Source organism: Cebus imitator, unplaced genomic scaffold (genome assembly GCF_001604975.1).
Source record: "Cebus imitator isolate Cc_AM_T3 unplaced genomic scaffold, Cebus_imitator-1.0 Scaffold201, whole genome shotgun sequence".
In the NCBI taxonomy this organism is placed as follows: Eukaryota; Metazoa; Chordata; class Mammalia; order Primates; family Cebidae; genus Cebus; species Cebus imitator.
Window position 1 is genome coordinate 645,483 of NW_016107516.1, and position 15,054 is coordinate 660,536.

At 36.0% G+C, this 15,054-nt stretch overlaps 1 protein-coding gene across 7 annotated transcripts in view; it reads left to right on the forward strand.

Annotated features, from left to right (window-relative positions):
* Nucleotides 1–15,054, forward strand: part of SPICE1 (spindle and centriole associated protein 1) — a 65,158-nt gene that overhangs the window by 28,898 nt on the left and 21,206 nt on the right. For all 7 annotated transcript variants that reach the window (XM_017547754.2, XM_017547757.2, XM_017547753.2 and 4 more), the window contains exons 8-12: nucleotides 6,528–6,667; nucleotides 6,866–7,003; nucleotides 7,362–7,627; nucleotides 9,883–10,014; nucleotides 14,856–15,003. In XM_017547754.2, coding sequence (XP_017403243.1) covers nucleotides 6,528–6,667; nucleotides 6,866–7,003; nucleotides 7,362–7,627; nucleotides 9,883–10,014; nucleotides 14,856–15,003 — 824 coding nt within the window. The remainder of the gene's footprint in view (nucleotides 1–6,527; nucleotides 6,668–6,865; nucleotides 7,004–7,361; nucleotides 7,628–9,882; nucleotides 10,015–14,855; nucleotides 15,004–15,054) is intronic.

Consider the following 15,054-nt stretch of genomic DNA (forward strand, 5'->3'; position numbering starts at 1 on the left):
TTACTTTTCAGTTAAATTGAAAATATTTGCATGTTAAGGGACATTACAATTGTCTGTTCATGTCTTTTGCACATCTTTCTTTTAAGGTTTTGGTATTGTTTTTCTTACTTTGTAAATACTCTCTGCATATTAAGGATATTAGTCTTTTACCTATATAATATGTTACAAATATTTTTCCCAGTATTTTTTGAATTTCTGATGGCATTTTTTTTAACCAAGCAAAATATAGTTTGAATTTATTATCTTTTTGCATGTAGATCTTGATTTATATTCTGAAATTTTCTAAAATCCAGGTTATAGAGGAACTCACTCATGTTTTCTAGTACTTGTGTAGTTTCATTTTTTTACATTTAGTTCTGTAAGCCATTTAGAGTTTATTTTGGCATATAGTATGAGATGTAAATCCAATTTTTGTCTTTTTATAGATGGCTCTCCAGTTGTCCCAGCATCATTTATTAAAGTCTACCCTTGTCCCCCTGATTTGAGATTGCTCTGTTTGTCACATGCTAAATTTCCTTATGTACTTGGATCTGTTTCTGGATTTTCTATTCTGGTCTGCATGCTTTGTTTCTGTAGTCATGCTCTAATACCATATTCTAACAAGAGAGGGTTTATAGTGATTTAATAGACTCCCTCATAGCTTTTTACATTCATAGTTTACTTAGTGATTCTTAAATGTTTATTTTTCCATATAAATTTGTTTAACATCACAAACTTATTGGCATTTTTTCTTAGGATATGTTTTATTATTATTGTTTACATTTTAAGTTCCAGGATACATGTGCAGAACATGCAGGTTTGTTACATAGGTAAATGTGTGCCATGGTGGTTTGCTACACCTATCAACCCATCACCTAGGTTTTAAGCCCAGCCTGCATTAGCTATTTTTCCTAATGCTCTCCCTCCCCAACCCCACCCCAAAACAGGCCCCAGTGGGTGTTCTTTCATTCTGTGTGTCCATGTGTTCTCACTGTTTAGCTCCCACTTATAAGTGGGAACATGTGGTATTTGGTTTTCTGTTCATGCGTTAGTTTGCTGAGGATAATGGCTTCCAGCTCCATCCATGTCCTTGAATAGTATTCCATGGTTTTTTTTTTTTTTCTTGAGATGGAGTCTTGTTCTGTGGCTCGATCTCTGCTCACTGCATCCTCTGCTTCCCCGGTTCAAGTGATTCTTCTGCCTCAGCCTCCTGAGTGGGTAGGACTACAGGTGCATGTCATCACACCCAGCTAATTTTTTGTATTTTTAGTAGAGACAAGGTTTCACCATTTTGGCCAGGATGGTCTCGATCTCTTGAGCTCATGACCCACCCACCTCGGCCTCCCACAGTGCTGGGATTACAGGCGTAAACCACCGTGCCAGGCCAGTATTCCATGTTTTATTATTAAATTAACTAGAGTGAACTAGCATCTTTGTCATGTTGAATTTTACTATCCAAGAGCATAGTATATTTTTGTTAAAAATCTACTTTTCTGTTTTTCAGGAGTGTCTTAACATTTCTCTCATATAGATTTTGCTTATTTCTTATTGAGTTTATTCCTAAGTATTTTGGAGCTTTTGCTGTTCTTTTAAATGGAATTTTGTCTTCCATTATACCTCCTAACTAGTTATTCTTTGTTTTTCTGAAGGCTACTGATTCCCATCTGTTACCTTGATATTCTGTTACTTTATTGAATCTTGGTTTAATTAGTTTTAGCACTGATTTTTCTAAGGGTTTCTAAGTTGACTATCATGCCCTCTGCAAATAGACATTGTTTTGCTTGTTTTCTAAGTCTTAAACCTCTAATTGGCTTCTTTTGTATATTTTATTAGTTATAGGACAGCGTTCAATAATAATGGAATAGTGGGGATCCTTGCTTTGCTTTTGATTGCATGAAAATGCTTCTGTTGTTTCCCCTTAAGTAAGGTACTGGCTTTAGTACTGAGGTCTTTTTTTTTTTCTTTCTTTCTTTATTTCTTTACATTCTTAAAATTGTTATTTTTAGTCTTTATTGAGACAGGGTCTCACTCTGTTACCCCAGCCAGAGTGCAGTGGCCTGATCACAGCTCAGGTGATCCTCCCACCTCAGCCTCCCTCACCTGTAGTAGCTGGGACTACAGGCGTACAACCACCATACCCAGGTACATATTTTTTTAAAATAATGCTAAGGAAATACCAATCAACTCATGTTTCCTTGAGTGTTTTTTAAATCAGTAATGAGTGTTAATTTTATCAGACTTTTTCAGTATCTATTAATCATGAGCTTTCTGCTTACGTCTCTTAACATGGTATTATGGACTTCCTAATATTGCACCATTCTTGCATTTCTGCAGTAAATTCTATTTGACCATAATGTGTTATTTTCATTAATGGAGTATTGGAGGTTGTTACTATTTTCTTTGGTATTCTTGTGTTAAAATTCAAAAATTTTATTGTCTGTAGTTTGTATCTGTAGCCTTTATCAAGTTGAGGTAACAATGTGATACTTGATTTTATAAGAACCATCTGGAAGATTTTTCTAATTTTTTAAGTCCTGGAACAATTTATATAGCATTGAGACTATCTGTTTTTTGAGGCTGATAGTTTTCTTCCTCTGAAACTATTTTCTTATGGTGCTTTTTTGGTGGGGAAGTGCCATAATAACTTTGCTTCTTTATTTAAGCTGCTATTTCTTCTCAAGCCAATTTTTGTAAGTTATATTTTCTTAGGAAAATTTCCATTTCGTCTAGGTTAATCAGTGTATTTCCATAGAGGTGTGCCAATAATCTCTATACTTCTAAAAAAATGTTGTTTCAGTGCTGACTTGCTCTCAATCATTTATTTTGGTTTGCTGTCTTTCTTAAAATCAGGTTTTTAGCAGTTCACCTATTTTATGAATTTTTCAAAGAACTAAGATTTTTAATTTATCAGAGGTCCAGTTTTCTGATTTCTTCCTCATCAATTTTTGCTTTTATCTTTATTTCCTTCCCTGTGCTTTTTTTGGTTTACTTTGTTTTTCTAGTAAACATAATTGAGAATTTAAAACATTCATTTTCATTCTTTTATTTTTAATTGATAAACATGTTTAGGGCTCTGAATTCTACTCTAATCACTACTATAAATATGTACCATACATTCTAGTATGTAGTGTTTTGTTACTTTAGGAATGAAGTAATTTCAGTTTATATTTTCATGTTTACTTAAGAGTTGTCTAATAGAAGATTTTTAAAAGGTTTTCCAGAGCCTCTTTGTTTTTCTAGCTTTATTATATTCAGAGTGTGATTTGTAATATTTCTACTTGTGGAACTTAATGATATTTTCTTTTTACGAATTTTTACAAATGTTTTATGTGTGTGCCTGAGAAAAAAGCATATACTCTACCAAGGTATAAAGATCTAAATGTATATCCATAGATCTACCTCATTGATTATGTTGTTTACTACTTTTGTATCCTTATTTATTTTTGCCACTATTTTCTACTGAGAATGGTGTATTAAAGCCTCCTACTGCTAGGATGTTTCTATTTCTCTTTGCATTTTATGTTTAAGTATATTTAATTGTTTAGAGTTAAGTACTTCCTTTCTTATAAAAGTCACGATTGTGTTTTTTGGTAAATGTTTTTTGGAATGTAAGTGTTACATCTTCTTTGTGATTTATAACTTTTACCATTATAAAATATGCTTTGTCACATTTAATACCTTTTGATTTCATTTCTACTTCGTCTGATACCAGGAATGAAACCTCTGCTCTTTTCTTGTCTCCAATTTCCTGGCTTATCTTTGCTTTTTACATTTAGCCTTCTGTATTTTAGATCTTTAATATATTCAGCCTTTTGAAATTATTTTGTGTCAAGTATGTCTCTTGTATTCAATGTAGAGTTCATCTTGCCTTGTTAGACAATTTGAAAATATTCTTTTAATTGAAGTAAGCTTATAACACTTATTGATGTGTTTAATGTTAACTTTGTCACATTGTTTTATAGTTCTGTTTATTGTACTATAATTACATTATGTGATGTTTCTTTTCTGTTCTTTTCAAAAATTTCTTTTGGTATTTAGGAAGTTTGGAATTTGTTCTGGTGGTTACCTTTGTATATATATCTTTTACAGAGCCTTTAATCTTGTTTTCTTTTTTTACATGTCACTGTCATGTAAAAAAAAAAAATTAAAACTTTTTTGTTTTTTTACATGACAATGACATATAAAAAAAGTTTAAACATTTTTTTGTTTTTTTAAATGTCTGCCTATTGTCTGTACAATAAGTGAGTTTTTCTATGTTCCTTTTTTTCCATTGTTTTCTCTGTATCCTTCTCCCCATTTTTAGTTGTATATTTTGCTTTGACAGAACATGAAGTATTTTTATGTACTATGCTTCCATGTGGTATCCCGTTTTTGTTTTTGTCTTTGTCTTATGGCCACAATTAAGTATATTAAATAGCTCACAAGTTTGGTGGCTTAAAACAACAGAACTTGATTGCTTCCAAGTTCTGGGAGCCAGAAATTTAAAATCAGTTTCACTAGGCCGACGTCAAGGTATCAGTAGGGCCATACTCCCTCCGGAGGAGAAGCTGCTCTGGAAGAGAATTTGTTGCTTGCGTCTTCTGGCTTCTGGAATTGTGGCTGCATCACTCCAATCTCTGCCTCTGTCTTAACATCATTGTCTCCTCTGTGTGGGTGTCAAAGATCTCCCTCTGCCTGTTTCTTATTTTTTTTTTTTTTGCCATATAAGGTAATAGTGACAGGTTCTAGGGTTTAGACATGGAACATCTTCAGGTGTTATTATTTAGCCTACTGGGGTCCTTCCAGTGGCCCCCTGCGATCCATCCCAATATCCTTCAGTTTTCAGCTTCAGTTCAAGTTCAAAAATCTCATCTAAATCTCGTTAGCTAGAAAGTCCTAAATCTCGTAATCTAAATCAGTTATGGGAGAACTGGATATGATCCATCCTGGTGCAAAATTCTTCATTTGTGGTCTGAAACTAGCAAACAAGTTGTCTGCTTTCAGAATACCATGATGGGACAGACATAGGGTGAAAGTTATAGACATTTCCATTTCACAAGAGAAAATCAAGGAAGAAAGGGATCAGCAGTTCCAAGCAACTTTGAAATTCAGCAGGGCAAATACTATTAGGTTTCAAGACCTAGAAATAATGCTCTGTGACTTGAGTCTTTACCCTTCTGGATCCATGGCTCTACTGTCTGTGCCTGTGGCTCTAGTCTTGGCCTCTGTGCCTATGGATCTGCAGCTCTGGCCACATGTTCTCACGTATTTGTGGGAGCTAAAAATGAAAACAATTGGACTTATGAAGATAGAGAGTAAAATGATGGTTACCAGAGGCTGAGAAAGGTAGTCTGTAGACTTTTTGCAATCTAGCATCCTTCCTTCATTCCGTCCTGCCTTTGTGTCTTTCAATTCAAGCCAGCAGTATTTCTGTCGGTATAACATTCTCAAAAGATTTTGTAGGTGTCTTGTATATGTCATGGTAATCTACTCCATAGACAGATCCTTCCAGGATAATCACATCTTTATTGTTAGCTTCTTCTGAGATCATTAGGAAGATCCAGTAATCACACGCCTTATCTCTTCAGAACTAGTAAAAGGTTATTCAACCATACTCTCGTCCTTCTTTCTAGAGTATGCTTTCCTAACAGCGACTTTACTAATTTTTTGCAATTTGGACAGACTGTAAACTTCTCAAAACACCAAGCCTTGGTTCCGTTTGCTTAAAGTTTTTCCTTTCATCTATCTCTTTTTTCTTGCTTTTATACTAAGCCTCCAGAAGAAGGTAGGCTGTACCTTCAGCACTTTGAGAAATAGATAAATGAATCACACAGTTGAAAATTATAATACCAGCCTTATCAGTGATAAAGATGTTTACAGCATAATACTTAGCCCTGTAACCAATGTGCTTGTAATTAGTAACCCCTAAACTACAGCATCTCTTCTCACTCTCTCTAACCCCTCCCTGACACACAGGGACAGAGTATGCTGTGGTCAGTTTACTTCAGTGATGAGCAGAGACTGGCTGCTCTGTGGACAGGCTCCTTTGTAGGACAGAAACCAAAAAGGGCTAAGCCATATGTGCTTAATTACTTTACTCTAGAGAGAGAGAGGAGGATGCAGCCATACCACAAAACTTCAGAAAGGGCAAACATGCTTGTGTTAGGGACCAAGGTAGGTAGGAAACTGGGAGGCCAATGCAATGATTCTTTCCAGCACTAAGGTGATAGGCATTTTTGCTCTCTCTCTGTCTTATCAGTTAAAGTGAACAGTATTTTTTTCTTTGATTATGAATTACTAAAAGCTCCTTCAAATCAAATATGTTAGTATTTGGACAGTTTACATGATAGCACCTACTATTCTATAATAGCACTCTCATAAAAGTTAAACCAGATTTACACTAGCTATAATGTATGCAGTAGAAACACTGTTCCAGAGTTACATGTGGTGGGAGACATTTCTTAGCTACCATCCAACAAACTGTTAGTTGTTGAATTATTCTATGGTAGGTGCTATCATTTATATTTATATTAATATTCTTATATAGCTTATTTTCCCATAATTTATAGGTTTCTCCAGCAACTAACAGAGGAGAATTCTGAGTTAATTAATAAGCTGTGGACTGATATTCAGCAGAAAATGGCAACCCAGTCACAAATAACTCCTCCAGGAACGCCATCATCTGCTCTTTCATCAGGGGAACAAAGAGGTTTGTTTCCCCTTTGCGTTATTTCTAGTTGCCTGCTTTATCGAGTTCATTCTTGAATGAAGTAATTTTTAAAGGAGTGTTATTTGAGTTTTGACTGCCTTAGACTAATTGTCTAAATACTGATGGATCTGTCAGTTGAAATACTTTCTTACGATGTTTGTTCACTTGAGATACTTTTGGAAATGTTCTATCTTTTAGCTGCTCTCAATGCTACCAGTGCTGTCAAGAGACTCCAAACCAGGCTTCAGCCTGAAGAAGCTGCTGAGACTTTAGACTCAAGCTCTGTTGTGGGACACGTGCTGAACTCAAGGAAGCAAAAACAGCTGTTAAATAAAGGTTCAGTCCCTTAATTTACAAAGATGAATGATTAAATATGTAACTTGATAGAGCTGTCTTAATCTCTTAGTAAATTTTTTTTCCTCTTAATCTGATCCACATGGTTCCAACTAAGAGTTTGTTGAATGGTAGCTAAGAAATGTCTCTTACCACATGTAAGTCTCGAACAGTGGTTCCAGTAAATTCATTATAGCTAGTGTAAATCTGGTTTAAACTGTTCAATTTTTATGAGAAGAATGGCGATATCATCTATAAAAGCCTTTTATAAATTGTGAACAATAGTCAAAAGGTCTTTCTAGTAGTTGTCTAGTCATACTTTTTCCTGGTCTTAAAATAGAATGACTTCTCTCATTATCAGTGAAAAGAAAACCGAATTTGCATGCTCTTTCCAAGCCGAAGAAAAACATGTTATCAGGTAGCACAACCTCTGCAGACTTACCAAATAGGACTAATTCCAGTCTGGATGTCCTCAAACACATGATACATGAAGTGGAACATGAAATGGAAGAATACGAGCGGTGGACAGGTCGTGAGGTCAAGGGACTGGGGAGCAGTCAGGGTCTTTCAGGCTTCACTTTGTCGCTGGTGAGCTCCCTCTGTCGCCTGGTTCGGTACCTTAAAGAGGTAAGAACAATCTTGCAAAGTGGTGATTACCCCTTAGCCAGACAGCTCATTTTAAAGAAAGCTCTCTCAACTAAATATATTCACACACACTGTCAGATATAAATGTATATAATAAACTGTCAGATGTGAATGTGAAAATAAAACTACTAGTATAAATACATTTAAAAAAAAAAAAAAGAGGTAAGAACATTAGGTTATTAGAGTTTTCCCTTCAGGCAGAAATGCATGGGGTTTTTTCCTCTCCAGCTATTGTAGCCTCCAAATAAAGAACAGCCAAATTTGAATAGCTTCCTTTAAAATACCTCAGTTTTATATTTGCAGTAAAGGCTTATCCTTTAAGTCCTTTTCTGCCATTAGTAGGTACATGCTCAGATAAGTGATTTTAATAAGAGCTTTAGCAAATGATAATTAGTAGGGTAAATCTGCCATTAATATAATTATATCTTGTGCTAATATTAAATATTGCTGTTTGGCAATTGTAGATTAAGTAGAATTATTAACCATGTCTTCATTCTATTGCTATTCTCTGCTTCCTACTCCCACGTTCAGTTTGGAGAGTGGCATTGCCTATCATCTGTAGACATGATAGGTGGGAAAATTCTTTGTTATCTGTATGTGATACAGATAAGTAACTCACATATATAGGTAACTCAAGTATAGCTTCATTGTCTAAGTCAGAGATGTTTTATTGTAAAAATAATTTATAAACTAAGAATTTTTCTTTGATTTCAAATAATCAAATTAAAGTTTCTTTAATTTGATTTCAAATAATCCATCCACAGAATGTCACAGAATTAGAGTTGACTATGTATTTCATCTTTAAAAATCTATCTAAACTGTTATATACTTAAGCCTGTTATACAAATATGACAAAAGTGTTTAAGGAAAATCTATTAACAAAATAGATCTACCACCTTAATACAGATGTTTCAGTTTCTCTAGAGCTGTCTTCCTAAAGTTGAATTGCCTTTTTTTTTTTTTTTTTTTTTTTTTTTTTTTTTTTTTGAGACAGGGTCTCACTCTGTTGCCCAGGTTATAGCGCACTAGTGGCATGATCTTGGCTCATTGCAACCTCCACCTCCCAGGTTTAAGCAATCAGCCTCAGCCTGCTGAGTAGCTGGGACCACAGGTATACGCCACTACTCCTGGCTAATTTTTGTATTTTTTTGTAGAGACACGGTCTCACTATGTTGCCCAGGCTGGTCTCGAACTCCTGAGCTCAAAGCGATCTTCCCATCTTGGCCTCTCAAGGTGTTGGGATTACAGGCATGAGCCACCACACCTGACTCTAAAATTCATTTTAAATGAAAGATTTGTTGTACTGTCAGACCTATTAAAGCCTTAACATTCTTTCACCCTTAGGAATCTTCAGGAGTATGCTTTTGGCTCTTGGAAAGTATTTCAGGCTTAGAAGCATGTACTTTTTTTGTTTGGAGATAGAATCTTGCTCTGTTGCCAGGTTGGAGTGCAGTGATGTGATCTCGGCACATTGCAACCTCCACCTCCCGGGTTCAAGTGATTCTCCTGCCTCAGCCTCCTGAGTAGCGAGGACTATAGGCGCATGTCACCATGCCCAGCTAATTTTTGTATTTTTAGTAGAGATGGGGTTTTGCCATATTGGCCAGGATGGTCTCAATCTCTTGACCGTGATCTGCCAGCCTTGGCCACCCAAAGTGCTGGGATTACAGGTGTGAGCCACTGCCCCCGGCCAGAAGCATGTACTTTTAAGCGAATCACTTGCTTTAACAAAGTTAAACCATTTAAAGTTGTAGTCATGTATTTTAAAATATATTTTAACAAACTTAATTTTTGAATTGACGATATAGTCACGTAATATGAAATTCAAAGATATGGCAGATTGTACAGTGAAAAGTCTAACTCTCATCCCTAACTTACAGCCAGTCTGTTTGCTTACTTTTAGCCAAGTATTATTACCAGATACCAGTGTATTTTTCTAGAGATGGTCAGTGTGTATTCAAATAATATGTGTTTGTGTATCCCTCTACTTTCTTTTTACAAAAAATGTAGCTACTTAATTTTATGTAACATTTTGTTCATTTTATTCTATTTAAAGAAATGAGAATAAAGCAACACATTTTCTTTAATTAAATATAGTAAACCTTTTAATAAGAATCTTTGTCATTACTGTCACATAATATATGCTTCTTTGTAAACATCTTTGCCAACTTTAAGTGAAAACTTAGTTTTCAACATGTGATGCTATTGGAGGACGTTTATTTGATATTTTTTTGTAGAGTGAGATCCAGTTACGTAAAGAAGTAGAGACAAGGCAACAATTGGAACAAGTATTAGGTGATCATCGAGAGCTCATTGATGCACTGACAGCTGAAATTCTTCTTCTTAGAGAAGAAAATGCTGCTACACAGGTACTCAGATGAGATCCCAATTTTTATGTGTTCAGTGGTATAAAACGTCTTTAAACATGTACTAGATTCTCTTAAAGTTGTTTTTGGTTTAACTGTGTTGATATGATTACTTATCAGTCATATTATCATCAGTGGTAGCTATTACTGAACGTTTATTACATTGGAGGTATTATAGTAGAAGCTTGGAAATAGTATATAGACTGTCTCCCTGTCTTAAGAGACTTACTGTTTAGTGGGAAGACAGAGTCTGCATTTAAATTATAACTACCATTGTTACAGTAGTTAATCCAAAATGTGAAATGAGTGTTATGATAGCCACTTTTAATTTCAAAACAGCAGAAGATAGCCTTTCAGGAGTCCTTTTGCAGTTAAATCAGATGCTATTTACAGTTGTTGACAGTATCTTCATATTTGTTACATAAAGTCCTCTTTGCTGCTTGACTGATTGCTCCTTTTCTTTTTTCAAAGACTTACATAGTTTTCTTCTAGAAAACCTACTGCTTCTATGCTGCATTGAGCATTCTTCCTTTGGGTACTACTATTTTTTTTTTTTTTTTTTTTTGAGATGGTGTTTCACTCTGTCACCCAGGCTGGAGTGTGTGACACCCAGGCTGTAGTGGACCTCCTGGGCTCAAGTGATCCTACTGCCTTAGCCTCCCAAGTTGCTGGGACTACAGAGGTGCACCACCATACCCAGCTAACTTTTTGTGTTTTTAGATACGGCGTTTCATCATGTTGCCCAGGCTGATCTTGAACTCTGGGGCTCAAGTGATTCGTCCGCCTTGGCCCTCAAAAGTGCTGGGATTACAGGCATGTACCACTGCACTCTGCTTCTTTGTGCACTTCTGATACTGTCTGGATATTGGTATTATTGAGTTTACCGTATTATATGTGTACTTGTCACTGAGACTGTGCTTCTTGAGTGTACACAATCTATTTTATTCGTCTTTTTTGTTCTTATATAGTGGTTATTGTTTTATTTATTTGCCAGAAGAGAACTGCTTATCTTATTTAGAAAAACAGTAGTTAGAAGATAAATTATTTGTGTTAATGGACATTAGATATAGATGTATAATTTTTTAAAATTGATAATATAGGGCCAGGCACAATGGCTCACACCTTTAATCTCAACACTTTGAGGGCCGAGGTGGGAAGATCACTTGAGGACAGGAGTTTGTGATCAGCCTGGGTAACAAGTGAGACCTGTTTACAAAAAATAAAAATATTAGCTGGGCACAGTGGCACATGCCTGTAGTCTTAGCTGCTTGGGAGGCTGAGGTAGGAGGGTCACTTGAGCCTAGGAGTTTGAAGCTGCAGTGAGCTATGATTTTGCCATTATACTCTCCCCTAGAGTGAGACCCTGTCTTAACACACACACACACACACACACACACACACACACACACACACACGCATATTTGATAATAGAGTTCACATACCATTAAGTCCACCCTTTTAAAATGTACATTTCAGTGTTTCTAGTATATTTGAAGTTGTATGCCAGTACCATTATCTAAATCCAGAACATTTTCCTCACTCCAGAGAGAAATCCTATACTCTTTAGAAGTACTCTTCATTCTCTCTTCTCAGGAGCTCCTGGCAGTCACTAATCTACTTCTGTGTTTGTGGATTTGCCCAATATGGATATTACATAGAAATGGAACAATGGAATATGTGGCCTTCTTTCACTTAGCATAATGTTTTAAGGTTAATATGTTTAGCATGTATCAGTACTTCATTCCTTTCTATTGCCCAACAATCTATTGTATGGATATACCATATTTTATTTATCCCTTCATTAGTTAATGAACATTTGGGTTATTTTTACTTTTTGTCTGTTACAAATAATACTGCTATGAACATTGTTATACATATTTTTGCAGAACATATGTTTTTAATTCTCCTGGGAAGATGTGCAGTTTTAAAATGTACTAATTTATTCAACATATCTTTATTGAATACCCGCCATGGGCCTGGTACTGTTCCAGGTACAGGAAATAGAATAGTGAACAAAATATAGAAAACTTTACTTTCATTGAGCTTACATTCTAAATAAATCCTAAAAACAAAAAGCGGAAGTATGGTAAGTTAGCGAGTGATATGTACTTCAAAGAAAAATAAAGCACACAAAGGCATAGAAAATACATAAGATGGAGTAGGATGCAGTTACAAATGAGATGGGCCATGCCTGTCTGAGGAAGTGACATTTGAGCCAAGACCTGGAAGAGGTGAGGAGTGAGCATGTGGGTCGCTGAGAGAAGAGCAGTCTGGGCAGAGGAAAAGCAAGTGCAAAGGTCTTGTGGTGGGAGTGTGACTGGTGAGCTTAGATTCGTCAAGGAGACCAGTGTGGCAAGAGTAGAGTATGGGGAAGAGAGAGAGGCAGGAGACAAGATCAGGTAAGCCTGATCGCATAGGGGCTTGCATGCTGGTTGAAGACTTGGGCTTTTATGCTAAGTGAGATGGGAATACATATGTAAAGAGAAGAGACGTGATTTGTCTTGGGTTTAAGAGGATCAATCTGGGTTGTGTTGAAACTAGATCAGAGATTGGTACCCTTTCTTGGGTCGCAGTGCCCTTAGTGTCTTATAACACCCCTAGACCAAAAGAATACCTAACAATTCTGCTTATTAAGTCCAAAAAACTGTGTTCTAACAACCGACTGTTTGAGAAAAAGTAATACTTTCTCTTAAATAACTACAATTATTTACTAATGGGTTATATGTACCTTTTGAGCACTGTACCACTTCTCTTTTTTTTTTTTTTTGAGATGGAGTTTCGCTCTTGTTACCCAGGCTGGAGTGCAATGGCGCAATCTCGGCTCACCGCAACCTCTGCCTCCTGGGTTCAGGCAATTCTCCTGCCTCAGCCTCCTGAGTAGCTGGGATTACAGGCACGTGCCACCATGCCCAGCTAATTTTTTGTATTTTCAGTAGAGACGGGGTTTCACCATGTTGACCAGGATGGTCTCGATCTCTTGACCTCGTGATCCACCCGCCTCGGCCTCCGCAAGTGCTGGGATTACAGGCTTGAGCCACCGCGCCCGGCCAAACCACTTCTCAAAGTGTGGAATCATATGGGACACAGTCTTTCTTATTTCCTGTTCCACACTGATTTTCCTCCAGAACTGTTTTTTTTTTTTAACCTAGTGACTACTGAAAACCCAGCCATGAGAACATTTGACAAAGTAATATAATGTAGTCTGACATTGAGACTGTGAACTCTCTTGAGCTAATAGTTCACCAGTGTGTCATAGATGGCAAGCACCACTGTTTCCTTTGAAAATTTAAATTTTCCTCTGGTGTTCCTGTAAGTTCACTTTAATGACCTGAGGTGCCTCAGCATACAGTTTGAGAACAGTATAGGACTAGACTAGATGGCCAAACAAAGCAGAATATTACATTAGGAGTTACTGGAATAGTTTAGGTGAGACATGGCAGCTTGGGTGTGAAAAGTACCCAAGTTCTGAATACATTCTGAAGGCTGACCAATGCAGTCTGCTAATTGATTTGATATGGAGTGAAGCAGAGGATATTGGAAAAGAGTCAAGGGTAACTCCAAAGTTTTGGGCTGAATGATTAAAATGATGAAGTTGCCATTTATGAGGTAGAGAAGGCTTTAGGAGGAATGTGGTTTTATATAGCTTAAGTTTGAGAAGTCTATTTGAGCTCTAGATGGAGGTGTTGAGTAGGCCACTGGATATATGAGTGTGGAATTTGGGAAAAAATTTGGGCTGGCGGTATAAAAATGTTTACTATACTTCATTCAGCAGTACTATTAATATTTCTGATGTCTGGCTGCACCTGACTTAGCTAATGTCTGTATCTCTCTAAGCATGCATGAGAAAGATATATATGCTTAGATAGAAGTTTGTTACTGGCTGCCAGCCTTTGATTTTCTTACTTTGTTGTTATTACAGGGTGTCAGCAATTTACAGAACTCTCCTTTTCTTCCTTCTACCTGCAATTTTTTTCTACTTCTAAGAACCATTCGCGTAACACCAATATGTAACTTAAGAAAGATGAGCATTATATGGTAGTGATCGAACCTGATGTTTTTAGATGACCTTCTTATATCATCTTTGTAGAAAAGATTAAGAACAAAACAAATTCATCTAAACTTCTGGGCAATCTGGTTGACTTTTACATGTAAGAATGGAATTCCAAACACTTAACACATTCGCTAAATCTATGGGTAAGGTATTTTGTGGATGATCTTTTAAATTAAAAAAAAAAACAAAAAACCTTATGTGATATTAAAAAATATACACACACACACATAGACAAATGAGAATATATACATATAGAAAATATAGTGTTATCTGTCTTATGCACTTATATAAAAACCAAGTTGTAATTAATATTCATATTAATTACATACAGAATTTTGTGCTTTTCTTTTTTCCCTTAACATTATTTCATATGCATTACCACAAATATTTAGAGTGTTCATGTTTGTCAGTTTAAATGCCTGGGTAATCTTCACTGTTTCCTCCACCTCATGTATCTCTGTCTCTTGGGGGTAGCTTAAGAGTCAGTTGGGACATCTATATGAAGAGGTTTTGTAAATGGAAAGCTCTGTAGAAAGGTTAATTCTTAATGTTATAGAAGGGTATTAATTACTATTTCATGATTTACTTAACCATTTCCCTATCATGGGACTACTGGAATATTTATAATTATAGATAGCATTGCTTTAATTTGAAAGTCTCAAATTCCTGAAATATTTAAAATGACGCTATTATACATGTGTAAACACACATATACTTTGTGTGGTTTGCTTTCTAGGTGGTGGTTTGATGTTTGATATGCTAGTAATATTATTTCATATGTTTTCCTCCCCAGGCAAGACTTCAGCAGTATATGGTCACAACAGATGAGCAACTAATATCACTCACACATGCTATTAAGAACTGTCCAGTGATAAATAACAGACAAGAAATTCAGGCATCAGAAAGGGGAACCACAGGTAGAAGAGTTATGGACAGTCCAGGTGAGTGTGGTCTTATTATCTCAGACTCATTAGACTTAATGGCCTTAGGTA